This window comes from Staurois parvus, unplaced genomic scaffold (genome assembly GCF_062004578.1).
Source record: "Staurois parvus isolate SC_StPar_1 unplaced genomic scaffold, SC_StPar_1.0 ptg000185l, whole genome shotgun sequence".
Lineage (NCBI taxonomy): Eukaryota > Metazoa > Chordata > Amphibia > Anura > Ranidae > Staurois > Staurois parvus.
In genome coordinates this window covers 1307509-1326061 of record NW_028317981.1, presented here as the reverse complement: position 1 = coordinate 1326061, position 18553 = coordinate 1307509, and the positions used below count along the sequence as shown (strand labels likewise).

The window sequence follows — 18553 nt, the reverse complement described above, 5'->3', positions numbered from 1 at the left end:
TCCAATGACACACTGATCACCAGGAAATGCAATTGCCCGTTATAGGCTGCACTTTCCTCACGCTGTCACAGCGTGAGGAAAGTACTGCCGAGAAGCGGCAGTTGTCAGAGGTGGGATTGGCACCAATCATCAGGGCACTTAGCATGGCACCAGCAGTGCCACCCATCAGTGCCTCCCATTAGTACTGCCTATCAGTGCCGCCTATCAGTGTAGCCTCATCAACACACATCAGTGAGGGAGAAAAATTACCTGTTTGCAAAATGTTATAATAGAAACAAAGAGAACTTTTTTTTTTTATTTTTTGCTCTTTTGTTGTTTATAGCGTAAAAAATCAAACACCCAGTGACGAGTAAATACCACCAAAAGAAAGCTCTTTGTGTGAAAAAAATGATAAAAATTCATTAATAAATCATTTGTCATTCAAAGTGCGACAGCGCTGAAAGCTGAAAATTGGCCTGCTAAGGAAGGTGGTATACAGTAAGTGCCTGATAGACAAGTGGTTAAAGAAGAATTGTTGAGATGGGAGAGGAAAGAAGGGTGGGCTGTGTTCATTAAGGTCTCATTCACACCATACATGCAGCAAAACTGATAGGAACTGACTCGCAGATTTCACTTGCAGAGATATCCGTTTACATCAGTTTTCATGCACGCTTCAATGAGTTTTATACACATTGCAGATGAGCAGAAAAAAATCTGCATGTCATACTAGTAGGGATGCACCGATATCGGTATTGGTGCTCATACTGAGTTTTTTCGTGAGTACTTGTACTTGTAAAAATACTACACATACCGTAACTAATACTTTGCAGTGTGATTTGCGTTAATGTACGCAAGTTGCACCGCAAAGATTAGCATGCAATTTGAACAGGAATGTGATTCCTGTTCAAATCGCATGCAGTTTCCCCACTGCTCCTGTGTGAACCCAGGTTTGTTGTAGCCAAATTCCCACAGAAGTGGTGCAGGGAACCTCCCTGCAGCCATCCCATGCTGAGTGTCTCAGCGGTAGGAGAAGAGAGAAAGCGGCTGGGATTTGAAATCCCGACCACTTTCTTTCCTCTCCTTGCAGAGATGACAGTTTGGGCTAGGCGGCATCTGAATGGTCAGCACCGTCCATGTGACGTGCTGACCAATCAAAAGTCCTCAAGCCTGAGCTGTCATTACTGCAAGATTATAAATCCCAGCCACTTTCTCTCCTCTACTACCACTAAGACTCAGCGTGGGTTTCCTGCAATGCTCCTGTGTGAACTCAGGCTATGACAAGCCTGGGTTCACATAGGAGAAGTGGGGAAACCTCCCGCGATTTAGATAGGAATCGCATTCCTGTTCAAATCGTATACTATTCTTTGCGGTGCAATTTGCGTCCATTAACACAAATCGCACCACAAAGTATCAGTACTCGGTATCGTCGAGTACTTGACCAAAAGTATCATTACTTGTACTCGCCGATATAAAAAAAAACAAAACCGTATTCGTGCATCCTGAATACTAATGTTGTGGTATGAACAGCGCACATAGAGAACAATTGATTTTGTTGTGCCCTTGCAGAAAAACTGATTGGGGGTATCCTCCTGCGCTCTATATAGATGGAGTCCCTATATTAAAAGCTGCTGTCACTCGACTTAAACCAATAAGTGATCAAATAATAGATCTATAAATTAGTGAAGCGCTATAAATGTTATATATATATATATATATATATATATATATATAACTCATAGTGCCATTAATAACTCATAGTGCCATTAATAACTCATAGTGCCATTAATAACTCATAGTGCTCTGTGGTAACAAGCTAATAGGTGAAAAACAAATAAATAAGTGATATAATATATCTTGTGTATCCAAAATAATTCATAAATCCAGCTATTAGACTGATAACTGTGAATCACACAAATCATCTGTGTAAATATAAAAAAAAAACAAGTCCATGCAGGTGTAACTTATGAAAAAAGAGGGTGATCTTCACTTCTAGTGCACAAAATCCTCAAAATGGCAGCAGTGCCTGCTCACCTCCCCACACTGACCCCCACAGGGCCAAAGGGCTGTTAATCTCCTCAATGACCGATCCTTATTGCAGATTGCTCATCCAGGGATCGCAGGATTTCCACTCCAACTCCACTCAATGGTTCTTTCCCCAGTCTACCATGCCACTGATAGGTGTGCCAAGCTCATATCTGGGATAAATTACTGGAGGTCACATCAGCCCTACTCCACACCCCAGAATGAGTCCTCTCAGAGATGATTTATTTGTGTGATTCACAGTTATCAGCCTAATAGCTGGATTTATGAATTATTTTGGATACACAAGATATATTATATCATTTATTTATTTGTTTTTCACCTATTATAATAATTTTGGAATTTTATTAGCTTGTTATCACAGAGCACTATGAGTTATTAATGGCACTATGGTATATATAATTTATAGCACTTCACTAATTTTATAGATATATTACTTGCAGAAAAACTAATGTCTCTGCACAATGGTTTAAACAAGTCCTTAAATTTAGGCTTTATCTCTTCATCCTGATCAATCTATTTTGCTTTGTATATTTTCCTTAGATGTACAGTACTTTGTCTAGTGTAACTTCTTACCAAGAATTTAACCAGTAAAGAGTAGCATCTTCATTATTTAAAAACTACTTATCAAATTTTATGGTATTAACAAAAAATTTTTTTTTTATGTGTTAGGAGCTGTTCGCATTCCTACCGTTTCCTTTTCTTCAGAAGAGCAGAATTTCACAGCTCTGGCTGAATTTAATGGTTACATAAGAAAAGGTATGTATATGTTTTTAAGGATGATATGTTCTAGTATTGGCAGCAGTAAACCATGCAATGGGGCAGGACAGTGGCGTAGCATGGGTTGTCAGTGCTCGGGGCAAGGCAAGTCATTGCGCCACCTAACCCGTGGACTTTTTAGCACTCCCTGAGTCCCTTCCACTAGCTCTGCTGCGATGGATAATTCAGGGCTCCTCGCTATTCACAGCCTAATCCTCTGATTGGCTGCCTGCAGCCCTGCAACTTTTTATTATTCTTTAAGTCTGAGTGACTACCGTAGTCAAAGAGCTATCTCAGATTCACTAATAAAAGGCTGCAGGCAGCCAATCAGAAACTCTGGCTGGAGGAGAGGACGGAGCCAGGTGCACATAGGAGAGGGGGAGTTGCAGCCAGGCGGAGGGGAGGACGGAGCCAGATGCACAGAGGAGAGGGGGAGTTGCAGCCAGGAGGAGGGGAGGACGGAGCCAGGTGCACAGAGGAGAGGGGAAGTTGAAGCCAGGTGGAGGGGAGGACGGAACAAAATGCGATATCTCCTGCGCTCCAGGACCCAGACCGGTGGTGAGTAGATGGAACAAACTCCAAAAAAGGAAGGAACCACCGAAATAGACAAGGTCGTGCAGCTCCACACCAAGGCTGGGGAAGCCCAAACGAAACTGTGAGGAAGAACAACAAAAAGAAGCGCACCAACCTTGCGCATTACCTCAGTAACCAAAATTTATTGAATAAAAGAATGGTACTCACAAACAGCGAATAAAAACAGGCATGTAAGTCCTCAAAGGGACTTTAAAGGCAGCTGACGCGTTTCGAAGGACAAGCCTTCTTCCTCAGAGCTCTGAGGAAGAAGGCTTGTCCTTCGAAACGCGTCAGCTGTTCTGAGTGGCTTCCTCCATGATGGGATTCGCATTTGCATCTTGCCTTTAAAGTCCCTTTGAGGACTTACATGCCTGTTTTTATTCGCTGTTTGTGAGTACCATTCTTTTATTCAATAAATTTTGGTTACTGAGGTAATGCGCAAGGTTGGTGCGCTTCTTTTTGTTGTTCTTCCTCACGGAGGGGAGGACGGAGCCAGGTGCACAGAGGAGAGGGGGAGTTGAAGCCAGGTGGAGGGGAGGACAGAGCCAGGTGCACAGAGGAGAGGGGGAGTTGAAGCCAGGTGCACAGAGGAGAGGTGGAGTTGAAGCCAGGTGCACAGAGGAGAGGTGGAGTTGAAGCCAGGTGGAGGGGAGGATGGAGCCAGGTGCACAGAGGAGAGGGGGAGTTGAAGCCAGGTGCACAGAGGAGAGGTGGAGTTGAAGCCAGGTGGAGGGGAGGACGGAGCCAGGTGCACAGAGGAGAGGAGGGGATGCAGCTGTGTCCCTCAGCACCACTCACCTGGTAGGGCTCTGTTTGTCTCCCATGCTCTGCTGTTAGTCACAGCCTGTGACAGGCGAGGTCAGAAATCCGGAGCGAAGGCCCAGACAGCAAAGCGGGGCCATGTCGACTGACTGCTATCACCTGCCATAGCCAGTTCTGCCCACTGAGGTACCCGCATCATGTGACTCAGCCAGCCCATCGCTCCGAGGCTCAGGTGGCTAATGGGTGCCAGGAGAGTGACAGCAGATTCTGAAGTTGGTATGGCGGGTGTGGTGGGAGTGGGAGCTTTTCTGCGGCCCACTGGATCTTGCACCTGGGGAATATGTCCCGGTTGCCCCCATACTACTTCACTGGGGCAGGGACATACTGGGACTTGCAGCAGGCTTGTCTCACACGTTTTATTCAGCAAGGCAGCAAACAAATAGTTTTCAATGCAGAAGGTTTTGGACATCAAGTCTGTAGCATTCCAACTACTAACTAAACTCCTCAGATTTACAGAGTGCCCCCTAAAGGGTTTTTCATACAGACAAGCAGCACTTTTTAGTACCTTTTTTTAGTGTTCTGTAAGCAGTAAGCTTTTTCACTTTATCAGGCTCCCACTGCCACAGCAGAAAGAGCAAGTGAGAGAGCCCTCCCCCTTCCCCCCCCCCACTGTACCACCCAGGCGTAACTAGATCTTTCCGGGCCCCGGTGCAAGGACCATGAAGCACTTCCCGACCTGGGCCTTTCCGTTCAAGCCTGGGGCCCTTCCCACTGATCCAGGGACCCTTTATTCCCATCACTGGGCCCTTTATTACATTCCCGCAGTGGATTTCTTTCACATGCTCTTCCTGCCATCTTAGGGCCCCCACAGTGGTGTAACACCAGGCCTGGTCACAAATGCGACCTTTGCAACCCTGGTAGTTCTGCCACTGGTGTCAGTAAGACTGTGAATTGTGTCAGTCAGTAGAGCAGTGGACGGTGTCAGTATGGCAGTAGACTTTCAGTAATGCAGTGGACGTGGACAGTAGGACAGTGGACGGGGTCAGTTTTTCATTTTTGTTTTTTTACTATTTTATTTGTATTTAAAGTTTTATTTATAATTTTTACAATTTTTAGGAGCCCCGTTGGTGTACTATGCTTCAGTTACGAATGAACACGCACTGTGCCTATTCAGAAAAGAAAGGGGCCAATAAATTACATATTTAAAGGCAAATTTGTCTTTATTATTTTGCATAAATTTAACAGACATAGCATGAGAAGTATAAAGAACATTTACAAGTAGGTAAACAAAAGAAACAACACAGATGAGGTTATAATCCATGTGGATGTATGAAAATGATGGAGTAAAACTGCAAGCGGGAAGGATCAATAACTTATATTACGAAGGTATAACAAAATAAAGTATCATGGGGGTATCCCCGGGCGAGATGTCTGAAACAATATGACAAAACTCCATACAACCAAAGATGCAAACTAAAAAAAAAAAAAAAAAAAAAAAAGGGGGTGGAGGGGGGGGGGGGGGGGGAGAAAAAAGTCAGCAGAAAGGAAAGCAAAAGAGAAGAGAGGGATTGGGAGACGGGGACAGTAGAAAGCAACAGTAGGGTGGTTCCTCGGCCGAATCTCACCTAAGCAACCCTGCCGTCCACATCTCGGCATGGACCGCAGGGTCCACTTGGCGGATAAGCCAAAATGAAAATTAGCCGTGGGAGCAAGGCCCAACTCCACTAGAGCGCAGCAGGGTAACTCATATCTCGAAGAGTCGCGGAGGAGGAGAAATGGAGCCAGATCGACCACAGCAACTTATGTTTATCATAGGTATCATTGGTAAACGCCAGCATTTCCTCCATACGCATGGTATCATTAGGCACGGAGACCCACATCGGGAAAGGAGGAGGGGTGGCATTTTCCAAAAGAGGGGTATCAATTGGCGGGCCGCAGACAGAAGCGCAACAGACTTTTTTTCTGTGCTGCCCGTAAGCCCGGTAATTTAGATAGAAGAGCAATTTCCGGCAAAGGGGCCAAGGACTCACCATAGATCCAGTTATATACAGCAAAGACTTGTCGACAGAAGGGTTGGATTTGATCACAATCCCACCATATGTGGAGCTGTGTACCAACAGCTCTACTACAGCGCCAACAAAGATCAGGTGTAGAGGGAAAAATGTTTTTTAGGGAGAGGGGATCCCTGTACCGTCGAGAAAGAGAAGCTTAAAATTCTTTTCTTGTGAATAGCAAGAAATAGACGATTTGAGTAAAGTGGAACGACGTGGACCAATCTTCTGCCGGAATGTCCTTACCTAGGTCTCGAGCCCATGCCTTAGTGTAGGGAGGAAGCTCAGAGTGAAGAGCATTGTGGAGCACTTTACAGAAAGAAGCTAAGACGTGTCTCGGTTCAGAGAGGGAGCACAGCCGGTCAATCTCAGAAAGTGGGCGATGAATGTTGGAGGAGTGCAAGTGCTTGCAAAAGGAGGATCGGTGTAGAGTGGTTAACCAATCCCTAGACCCACCCTGAAGGAGTGAAAGACCTGATTGGGGGCATATAAAGTCCCGGGCTACGGGCCAGGAAGCGCATGTAAAGTGTCCAATAATGGAAGAGCCCAGCCCCTGAGGAAGAGTGGGGTTATCAAATAGTGGTGATTAAGGAGAGGGATCAGAAGATAAAAGAGTAATCATGCCTTGTTTATACCACAACCGCATAACAATCAAAGGGGACATGCCAGGAAAACGCAGATATTCCTGGTCATTCCCCCATGGTAATGCCCAAAGATCAACCTGAGAAAGATCCTGTTCAATCATACAAGAGGCTTTACGGAGGGTTCTAGGAAACCAATCAAGCATCTGGGCCAGTAATGTGGCTCTGTAGTAAAGCTCAAAGTCTGGTAAACCCACTCCGCCCTCGAGTTTCGGATAAGTAAGTAACCTGTGTTTTTAACCTGGAAAACCCACGGTGCTAAATAAATCTAATCGAAAGGGAGCGTAATGAAAGGAAAAAAACTCTGAAAAACGTATAGTAGCTTAGGCAAGGTATCCTTCTTGAGGGTGTTGATGCGGCCGAACCAGGGTAGGGCTGAAGCGCCCCATGAAGCCAAATCCTTTTGGATACGCAAAAGTAAGGGTAAATAATTAAGGGAAAATAGAGCATTAAGATCGGCTGAAATCAGGATCCCCAGGTTGGTGCTAGCCTTCAAACGCCATTAAAATGTTTTGTCAATACATGGGGAGATAAAGAAATATTGAGGGCCTCCGTTTTAGAGATATTAAGTTTAAAGTTGCTGAAGGAACCAAATCTGCGAAATTCGTGGAAAAGACTGGGGAGGGGAATAAGTGGCCGTTGAACGTAAACTAGAAGGTCGTTGGGGTATAAGGATAATTTGTGATGTGCGGAGGGAGTGTGGATGCCCAAGATTCCTTGTCTGGTCCCATTCGAGATGGGAAAGGGTGAAGAAACCATACTGTTGACCAGGACAGACGCCAAAGGATGAGAATAGAGGGACATAATCCTAGCAAGGAACCGCGAACCCAAACCGATCTGTTCCAAGGTAAGACGGACAAAGACGACGGTCTGTCCTGAATCGTAAGATGGATTGGGGCATGGTCTGATCATAAGAAATGACCGAGAGAGGATGAAATAGGACAATCCAGAAAAGACTGTGAAACAAAAAGTCTACACGACTGTATGATGAATGAGCTGCAAAGTAATAACTATAGTCTTGCTCTGAAGGATGTTGGATGCACCAAACATCCACTAGATGTAAGTCATGCAAATGTGACTTAAGTTGAGATAAGGCCGGTAAGGAGAGAGAAGATTTACTATGTACTATGATACCACTGAGTATAGTGACGATTGTGGAGGGCTGGGATACCATCAGAGCGAAAATGAGTCTCCTGGAGTAGCAAGATCTGCGCTCCACATTTATGGAAATGGTAGAGCATTTGGCTCCGCCTCTCTGGAGTGTTAAAGCCCCTACAATTAATAGAGGAAAATTTAATCGGAGTCATAGTGGGCTGAGGGAGAACAAATAGGAGAGAGGAAAAAAAAAAAGGGGGGGAACCCCCAAGAGGAGAGAAAAGAAGGGGATTAGATAAAGAACTAGCAATAAGGAAATAAAAGGCCAAGAAAGGAAGAGCAGAAAAATAAAAGAGATAAATGAGATGGAGAAACTACTAGACAGGCGAGCTGTCAAAATAACATACAGTGTGATACTGCATAGCACACCGAAGGCCTAGGTGGGGAATGTCAAAGGCGCATGTATCCGATCCCGACACAGGCCTCCCACAGGCAAATGCTAACTTGAAGGAGGTCACCCTCAGGGGAGGACGACCCCCTCTACAAAACGTATTCAATAATCTCTCAAACAGGCATGAGAAAGTAGGCCCCCGCCCCCAACAAATAAACATAAACAGAACACGGTAATGACGGGGTGTGGATGAGACAAATAAAGGAAGGGCCTAAAGCCCCTGAGACTAGGGCTGAGGATGTCCCTGCCCGTCACAGCAAGTGGCGGAACCCAGGGACCAGCCTTAAGCCACAGCCCCAGAACCTAAAAAAAACACCGGTACAAATATAAGGCACAGATCTAATAGGAATAACCAACAGAATGTGCAAAAACTGTTGGAAGAGGAGGAAAGGGAAAAACCTCCCAATTCACTCAGGGAGTCATCCCTCCAGGATCTTGTGGGAGGAAGATCTGGAACGCTTCTTCTTGCGGTCGGACTGCTGCCAGGAAGAGGGGAATGGAAGGCCAGGGGTTGGTATTTGAAAGGGCCAATCTGGGAGGGACACCTGAGGAAGCTCGAGCGCACCGATAAATGTAGGCAAGTCCCCAAGGGTGCGGAATTGAGCAGATTTACCATTTTGGGAGGCATGAAGTTGAAACGGGAACCGTCACTGGTAGCGGATATGCCTCTCCTGCAACATCTGAGTGAGAGGGCGCAGAGCCCTGCGCATAGCTAGAGTCTGGCGGTTGAATAGGATGGTGTCCTGCGTGCTGGCCGCACGCATAATGGCATCCTTGACCTTAAAGTCGTGGACCCTGCGCAGAGTATCACGGCAAAAGATGGGTCAGGATTGCTGGGGCCCAGCGTGTGATGTACACGATCCAACTCAACAGAGGTGTCTTTAGGTTGCTGGAGCAGTTGATTGAAGATGGCGGTAACCGCTGCGGCCAAATCTTTAGATTCAATGGTTTCTGGAATGCCCCTGATCCGGATATTGTTACGGCTGTTCCTGTTCTCAATATCATCCTGTTGGTACATGAGCTGTTGTATAAGAACCGTATGGGAGTTAAGGGTCTCTTCGTGGGTTTGTAAAGCATTACACAGACAGTCGGCGGTATTTTCAATCTCTTCCATACGCACACAAATGTCTTGTTTAAGATCAAAAGTTTCCTGCATGTACATGCTTTCAATATGTTTCACATAAAGCTTAAAATCTGCCTTTTGTAGGAAGTGATTTCATGTAGGTGTGCAGAGACCGCATGTGGGACTGCAGATCCCAGCCATTCTCAGAGCAAAGAGATGCTGGTGAGGGGCTGCATGATCTCTGTGTGCCCTGTGCTTGCTGTGCCTTTTATAACAGGATCCCCAGGAGGAGAGAGAGGGCCCCGAGGGCTTACCTGCCCTTCTTCTGTATGGAGCCCTGTATCCACAGGGGACGAGGAGGGGAGAGGTGCCGGCGCCATCTTGGAGGCCAGGGCATCCGAGGCCTCGGCCGAGGATCGAGTCAAAAAACGGCTCATATCGGTGCCGGCCCGGCCCCCCGTTGCTCTCTGGGGGTCCGGTATTGATTCCTCCCCATGGGGGAGAGAGGGAGCCTGCAGTGGAGGTCCGGGCCGGGAGCTGTGCAGTGTCACTGCTCTTGCTCCATGCCCCAAGCCACGCCCCTAAATTACATATTTACCGGGCTCTTCCCTGCTCTTCATACTGAAAGCATCCCCGCAACACTGGAGGGGAGAGGGGAAGCTGGCAGTGCTGTGGGAGACCAGAGGTGCCCACAAGGACCTGGGGAAGCAGGAAACAACCTGGATACAGGGCCGGTGCAATGAGTTTTGTCTATACAGGTGAAGGTGCATTTTGCCACCGTCATCCACCACCACCATCCTCCCACCAAACCCACCACACACAGTACACAGTATTAGAGTGCCCCCACTCTGAATGAAAGAGCACAGGGGGCATTTTCAGTCTGGGGGGAGGGAAGTGTTTTTTTTTTTTTTTTTTTAGTTTTTTTTTTTTTTCTGTAGCAAGAAATTTAGCTGTACATTTCTTGCTACTACCGTAATCTAGCACTAAAAAACAACTTAAAATAAATACTCCTTCTCCTCATGATGATCACAGCAATACCACATATGTGTATGTCAGTTGTGTATATGTATGTATGCGTGTGTGTATGTGTGTGTGTGTGTGTGTGTGTGTATATATATATATATATATATATATATATATATATATATATATATATATATATATATATATATATATATATATATATATATATATATATATATACATATATACACACACACACACACACACACACACACACATATATATATATTTATATACACACACACACATATATATATATATATATATATATATATATATATATATATATATATATATATATATATATGTGTGTGTGTGTATAAATATATATATGTGTGTATGTGTGTGTATGTATGTATGTATGTATGTATATATATATATATATATATTTATTACAGTCAGGTCCATAAATATTGGGACATCGACACAATTCTAACATTTTTGGCTCTATACACCACACCAATGGATCTGAAATGAAACAAACAAGATGTGCTTTAACTGCAGACTATCAGCTTTAATTTGAGGGTATTTACATCCAAATCAGGTGAACGGTGTAGGAATTACAACCGTTTGCAATGTGCCTCCCACTTGTTAAGGGACCAAAAGTAATGGGACAGAATAATAATCATAAATCAAACTTTCACTTTTTAATACTTGGTTGCAAATCCTTTGCAGTCAATTACAGCCTGGAGTCTGGAACGCATAGACATCACCAGACGCATAGACATCACCAGACGCTGGGTTTCATCCCTGGTGATGCTCTGCCAGGCCTCTACTGCAACTGTCTTCAGTTCCTGCTTGTTCTTGGGGCATTTTCCCTTCAGTTTTGTCTTCAGCAAGTGAAATGCTTGCTCAATCGGATTCAGGTCAGGTGATTGACTTGGCCATTGCATAACATTCCACTTCTTTCCCTTAAACTCTGGTTGCTTTTGCAGTATGCTTTGGGTCATTGTCCATCTGCTCTGTGAAGCGGCATCCAATTAGCTCTGAAGCATTTGGCTGAATATGAGCAGATAATATTGCCCAAAACACTTCAGAATTCATCCTGCTGCTTTTGTCAGCAGTCACATCATCAATAAATACAAGAGAACCAGTTCCATTGGCAGCCATTCATGCTCACGCCATGACACTACCACCACCATGCTTCACTGATGAGGTGGTATGCTTAGGATCATGAGCAGTTCCTTTCCTTCTGCATACTCTTCTCATCACTCTGGTACAAGTTGATCTTGGTCTCATCTGTCCATAGGATGTTGTTCCAGAACTGGGAAGGCTTTTTTAGATGTTGTTTGGCAAACTCTAATCTGACCTTCTTGTTTTTGAGGCTCACCAATGGTTTACATCTTGTGGTGAACCCTCTGTATTCACTCTGGTGAAATCTTCTCTTAATTGTTGACTTTGACACCTACCTCCTGGAGAGTGCTCTTGATCTGGCCAACTGTTGTGAAGGGTGTTTTCTTCACCAGGGAAAGAATTCTTCGGTCATCCACCACAGTTGTTTTCCGTGGTCTTCCGGGTCTTTTGGTGTTGCTGAGCTCACGGGTACGTTCCTTCTTTTTAAGACTGTTCCAAACAGTTGTTTTGGCCATGCCTAATGTTTTTGCTATCTCTCTGATGGGTTTGTTTTGTTTTTTCAGCCTAATGATGGCTTGCTTCACTGATAGTGACAGCTCTTTGGATCTCATCTTGAGAGTTGACAGCAACAGATTCCAAATGCAAATAGCACACTTGAAATGAACTCTGGACCTTTTATCTGCTCATTGTAATTGGGATAATGAGGGAATAACACACACCTGGCCATGGAGCAGCTGAGAAGCCAATTGTCCCATTACTTTTGGTCCCTTAACAAGTGGGAGGCACGTATGCAAACTGTTGTAATTCCTACACCGTTCACCTGATTTGGATGTAAATACCCACATCTTGTTCGTTTCATTTCAAATCCATTGTGTTGGTGTATAGAATTGTGTCGATGTCCCAATATTTATGGACCTGACTGTGTATTTGTATATGTGTGTGTGTGTGTGTGTGTGTGTGTGTGTATATATATATGTGTATGTATGTGTGTATATATATATATATATATATATATATATATGTGTGTGTGTATATATGTGTGTATGTATGTGTTTTTATATGTGTGTGTGTGTGTGTGTGTGTGTGTGTATGGCGATCTGTCACCCAGGATTCTCAACAAGGCAGGCTGAGGGGCTCCAGGGTAAGTGTTTGATACTGAGGAAAGTGGCTTTTCACTTTCCTCCTTTGTTTGTAAGGTCTGTTTTGGGATCTGGAGCCTGGAGATTTCAAAGAGATCTGGGAGGGATGAAATCTCCAATCCTGGGGCCAGGTGTTGGAATAGGCCAGGAGACTGCACAGGTGTGTGCAGGACTTTAGATAGAATCAGGATCAGGGTTCTGGGCTCCACCCCGGCAGATAGGAGTCAGGAGGGTTCCACCCCGGCAGGCAGGAGGTCACTGCCTTGGAGTCAGGTGGGCTTCACTTAGTGGAGGTGGAAGCCAGACAAGCTGTGTGCTATTGGCCAGCTGTGTGCGGGAGAGCCATAATTTGGATAGAGTCTGCAGGAGACAGACGTAAATCGGTGTACCAGCCAGAAGGCTGAATATCATTTGAATTAGTTTAATGTGGATACCCCATTGTACTACTTTGGGGAAGTGATCAGTATTTTTTTTTTTTTATTTTTTACACAATTTGCTTATAGCAAAGAATTACTTTGCTATAAGAAGCATTTACCTGAATGAAATCGATTCATTCAGGTTTTTTTTTTTTTCGTGCTTAGCTGTGATTTGGTCACAGCTAATCACATGACATGTGCATGTGATTAGCTGTGACCATTCACAGCTAGGCACTAGTATACAATGGATGGCATGAATGAAGCCATCCATTGTATACAACTGTCATGTGACCTGCTGTGATTGGTCACAGCAGGTCACATGGTACCAGCAACGGGGGCCGGTACTCAGATCTGTCATCGGCCGTGTCCGAGGTACACGGCCGGTGACAGATTGCGCGGCTCTGCATTAGCGCAAACTGCGCATGTTGGGGAGCACGCCAAATGGCGTGCACCCGGAATGCTGAAGCACTTTTGGGGCTGCATATTTGCATACCTGTCTTTATACTGGTAGCAAATCGCATGGCGAGCTCCCAGCACAGAGACTGGGGTCTCACTGAGAGCCCAGGGTCTCGTGGTAATGATTGGGACCCGGAACTCAATTGCGGGTCACCTGATCACTGTGATAGCCTCTAATTGGCTAATACAGTAATCAGTGACTATGAAGCCCGCCTCTGTGTTTTCTCTTTCTCTAAATGGAGGAGATAGGTATATTGTGTCTTTCTCTGTCCTTTTAGAGAGAGAAAAAAAAGTGTGTGTAATAATAATAATATTACACACACACACACACACACACACACACACACACACACACACACACACACACACACACACACACACACACACACACACACACACACACACACACACACACACACCTCGCTTCAAAGTGGTAGAGCTTTTCATTTAAAGCACACAGCGACTCGCTTCTTTAAGGGCCTTTTTGCCCAATTTTATTTAAAGGAAAAGTTCCATCAATCTTCCCACGCAGGGGTATGCACATTAAACCAATTCAAATGATATTCAGCCTTCTGGCTGGTACACCGATTTACGTCTGTCTCCTGCAGACTCTATCGAAATTATGGCTCTCCCGCACACAGTTGGCCAATAGCACACAGCTTGTCTGGCTTCCACCTCCACTAGGTGAAGCCCACCTGACTCCAAGGCAGTGACCTCCTGCCTGCCGGGGTGGAGCCCTCCTGACTCCTATCTGCCGGGGTGGAGCCCAGAACCCTGATCCTGATTCCACACTGTCACATATCCCCCCCCTTTGTTTTGATCCCGTAGGGGGCAGAACACACAACTTATATCTTCTGGCACCTCTGTGCCAGCTCTCACTTACAGGGGTCCAATCTGGTCCGACCATACCTTTCCTAAAGGGGAACTCTACCCAATGATTCCTTTGGTGTCTTTCCCCAAGCCCCATTGTCACTCTGCTATGGGCTCTACTCAGACTTTCCCTATTCTTTTTCCGGGTGCACTTCCATAAACACTTTCTCTCCTGAGATCTTAACGGGGTCCCCCTGGCCTTTCTACCGACCTTTCTGCCCTTTTGCTTCAGGTGATCAGGTTTCCTAACACCTCTCAGTATTACTGTCCCAAGGCTGTAGGGGAACTATTTCTACTGTATTTGTACCAGGACCACAAGGTAACAAGTTCTGTGGAAACAAGTTCTGTGGACCGATGAGGTTAAAATTGAACTTTTTGGCCGGAATGAGCAAAGGTACGTTTGGAGAAGGGGCACAGAATTTAATGAAAAGAACCTCTGTCCAACTGTTAAGCATGGAGTTGGATCAATCATGCTTTGGGGTTGTGTTGCAGCCAGTGGCACAGGGAACATCTCACGAGTAGAAGGAAAAATGGATTCAATAAAATTTCAGCAAATTTTGGATGGTAACTTGATGCCATCTGTGAAAAAGCTGAAGTTAAAGAGAGGATTGCTTCTACAAATGGATAATGATCCTAAACACACCTCGAAATCCACGGGGGATTACATCAAGAGGCGTAAACTGAAGGTTTTGCCATGGCCTTCACAATCTCCTGACCTCAACATAGTTGAAAATCTATGGATAGACCTTAAAAGAGCAGTGCGTGACAGACAGCCCAGAAATCTCAAAGAACTGGAAGACTTTTGTAAGGAAGAATGGGCAAAGATACCTCAAACAAGAATTGAAAGACTCTTGGCTGACTACAAAAAGCGTTTACAAGCTGTGATACTTGCCAAAGGGGGCAGTACAAGATATTAACTCTGCAGGGTGCCCAAACTTTTGCAGACACCATTTTTTTGTTTTCTATTATTTTGAAAGTGTAAATGATGGAAATAAAATCTAACTTTTGTTGACATATTATAAGAACGTCTAATCTGTAATTTGATGCCTTTTGGAGATTTTTCCATCTTTCCTTGGCTTCTTTATGCACATTAATACAAATTTTTAGCTGGGGTGCCCAAACTTTCGATCCCCACTGTATGTGTAAAGCGTTGTGTAAATTGACGGTGTTGTTATAAATTGGGGACAGGTAGAAAGAGAACTGTCAACATAGTCAGTATAATGCTGGGGACCACAACTGTGGACAGACGTTTGTTAGTAATAAAATTGGTTCTTGAACTAAATGCTCCCATCTTCACTAATTTCTCATATCTTTTGTCCATTGATGGACACAGCTACTCTTCATTCATGGCCATAGGGTTTATAGTGCCAACTACAGGATAGGGTTTATAGTGCCAAGCACCCATAGGTGGAACGGAGGTGTTTTTCTGACTAGCATCCTAATGCTAGTCAGAAAAAACACCTCCGTTCCACCTATGGGTGGTCCTAGGTGGTATAAGCCCTTTTCTGCTATAAGCAAGGCAGTTATTTCTGCTTAGTGTTTTAGGAAATGGTTCCTTGCTGGGACCTGTGCTTCTTATGGCAGTGGCCATTTTGGGGACCCCTTGTGCCTTTTCTGTGGGTCTTCCAATGGGTCGGCTTGGATGCTGGTGTATGTGGTTCTCCTCCTGACTAAAATGCTTCTTGGTGCATTACTCCTTTGAGGATCCCTTTTGGAAGAAGTGGACTTCCCCTTCGAACATGGACCCTCCCATCTCCAAGTTAAATAAAGCAACAGTAATACCTGTGGAGGAGTCTCCTTTCTTTAAGGATCTTGTGGACAGTAAGGCAGAAGAAGTTGCCTGCACAATGTTTACAATTGGAGACTCAGCATTTTGTCCAGCTTTAACCTTGGCTCTTTTGTCCCAGATGCTTATTGAGTGGGCCAAGCTGTTATGCCAAGGTTTGTGTAAGGAGCAGGCGTCCCTGGTCTATGTGGAACTGGCACCCCAGTTGGTCTAGGGCAGTGGTGGGCAACCTTTTTTTTCAACTGAGCCAAATCTCGCCAAAACCACGATTGAAATTTATTTTGAGAGCCACATTTTTAAAACTGAAAATACATAGGATGGTACACTGTTTTTAGTTTCAATAAGTTTTTATAGTAATTCATCCCCCCTATGGTAATTCATCCCCCATAGTAATTCATCCCCCATATAGTAATTCATCCCCCATATAGTAATTCATCCCCCATATAGTAATTCATCCCCCATAGTAATTCATCCCCCATATTAATTCATCCCTCATATAGTAGTAGTAGTAAGTAAGTAGCAAGTAGTAAGCCAAGTCCCCCCTGTGTCAATTCACTTACCTTTGCTCCGCGCGTTCCTCTCGCTGTGTTCCCGCGCCGTTCCGGTCTTCAGGGCGGACTGTGAGAGGAGCCTAGCTCCTCTCACGTTCGTCACGCTGCCCCGCCTACACACATCCTGACAGCCAATCACTGGCTATCAGGATGTGAGTGGCAACGAGACTGGCCAATCATTGCATTTGAGCGCGCTGCCCTGGCTGTTTTATTTTTGGATCACGCTGCAGAGTCCCTGCCGCCCGAGAGGAGGGAGGGGAGCGGGCGCCCGGCACACAAGAGCCGCATTAAAGCGTGTAAAGAGCCGCATGTGGCTCGCGAGCCGCGGCTTGCCGACCACTGGTCTAGGGTCTTAGGTGCGTGTGTGATGTGTCCTTGGATGCAGCCCCATTGCTTTCAAAGCTCTCTGTCTCAGTGCTGGTGCTTCGTAGAGTTTTTTGGTTCAAGTGTTGGTCAGCTGATGGCACGTACCTGATGGGAGACTGAATTGACGAGGTCGGCCTCACTTGTGTCACTAGCCCTGACCCCGCTGAGGTTGGAACAGAGGGAGTATAGGGACCAGGGGGACAATAGCGCCAGTGGTTGTTGCTTGCGGCTCTTGCAGATGATGACCTTGATAAGCAGAGTACCCTCTGATTTGGGCACTGTAGAAATAGACCAGGCAGGTTCTGTGGATTGCCAGATGTGCAGCAGAGCAAGGTAGGCAGCCAGGACACAGGACTGGAGCAGAGTCAAGGATAACAGGGTCATAAACAGTCGGGCAGCACGGTACAGAATCAGAAGGAAAAGCCAAAGTCAGGAGCAGAGCTGAAGTCAGGAACCAGGAGCAGGAGAGTAATTGGAGTCCGGTCAGGAACAAGCTGGGTCAGCAACAAAGGAATTGTACAGGAGCAAGCAGGACACGGGGGGGAGCTGAAGACATAATGCTGTCAGTCATTCTTTGGATTGTAGCTTGGGTCCTGTGTAAGAAGGAAGGACCATATACTGGAACAGTCCAACTGGTGTCACAAAATCTGTCTCACGCTGTTAAAGGACCCTGCCAATAACCTTTTTGTTAGATTGAGGGAGGTAATGGGGTAATGAACACTTCCACATTTTCTGTACCTCTTCTGAAACTGATGCCTAAAAGGTCTTAACTGAAAGCTAATCTTCACTCAAACTCAAGTGCACTAATTCAGCCTTCCCCTCTCCAAACAATGTAAGAGGCTGCCAATTTCTCTTTTAAATAAAATTCAATCCCAACCCACCGCCTACCTCCTTTCTTGCTTAGACGAGAATGATGAGTATACTCAGGGCTGGTGCTAGACTATTTTGCGCCCTAGGCAAGACCAGCTCTTTGCACCCCCCCCAAAAAAAAACCCATAACTGTACACACTGCCCCCCCTTTAATGCTACATGCCCCCTTTCTTGCACACACTGTCCCCCTTCCTGCACACACTGTGCACTTTAACCCTACACCCTCCTTCCTGTACACACTGCCCCACTTCCTGCACACACTGTGCCCTTTAACCCTACACCCCCCTTTTCTTGCACACACAGTGCCCTTTAACCCACTACCCCACTTCTTGTACACACTGCCCCTCTTTAATGCGGCACCCCCCATTCCTGCACACACTGCCCCCCTTTAATGCTACAACCATGGCTCACACATATGTGGTATTATGCATACATGCCCACCATCACAGAAGCAGCAAAGCCAATGGTCACAGAACTCCAGAGTGCCTGTCTGGCCCTGAACTTACACAATGACACCAGTAGCTGCCTTGTTTGCTTCTACTTTCTCTGCCACCCTACCCCCCCCCGCCAGCACACTTACCCGGTTGT

The 18553-nt window shown here is 45.5% G+C and overlaps 1 protein-coding gene across 2 annotated transcripts in view; it reads left to right on the top strand.

Moving 5' to 3' along the window:
• The window catches only part of PM20D1 (peptidase M20 domain containing 1), a 197331-nt gene that overhangs the window by 38179 nt on the left and 140599 nt on the right, over window positions 1–18553 (top strand). For both annotated transcript variants that reach the window (XM_089677375.1, XM_089677374.1), the window contains exon 2: window positions 2692–2778. In XM_089677375.1, the coding sequence (XP_089533501.1) occupies window positions 2692–2778 (87 nt within the window). The remainder of the gene's footprint in view (window positions 1–2691; window positions 2779–18553) is intronic.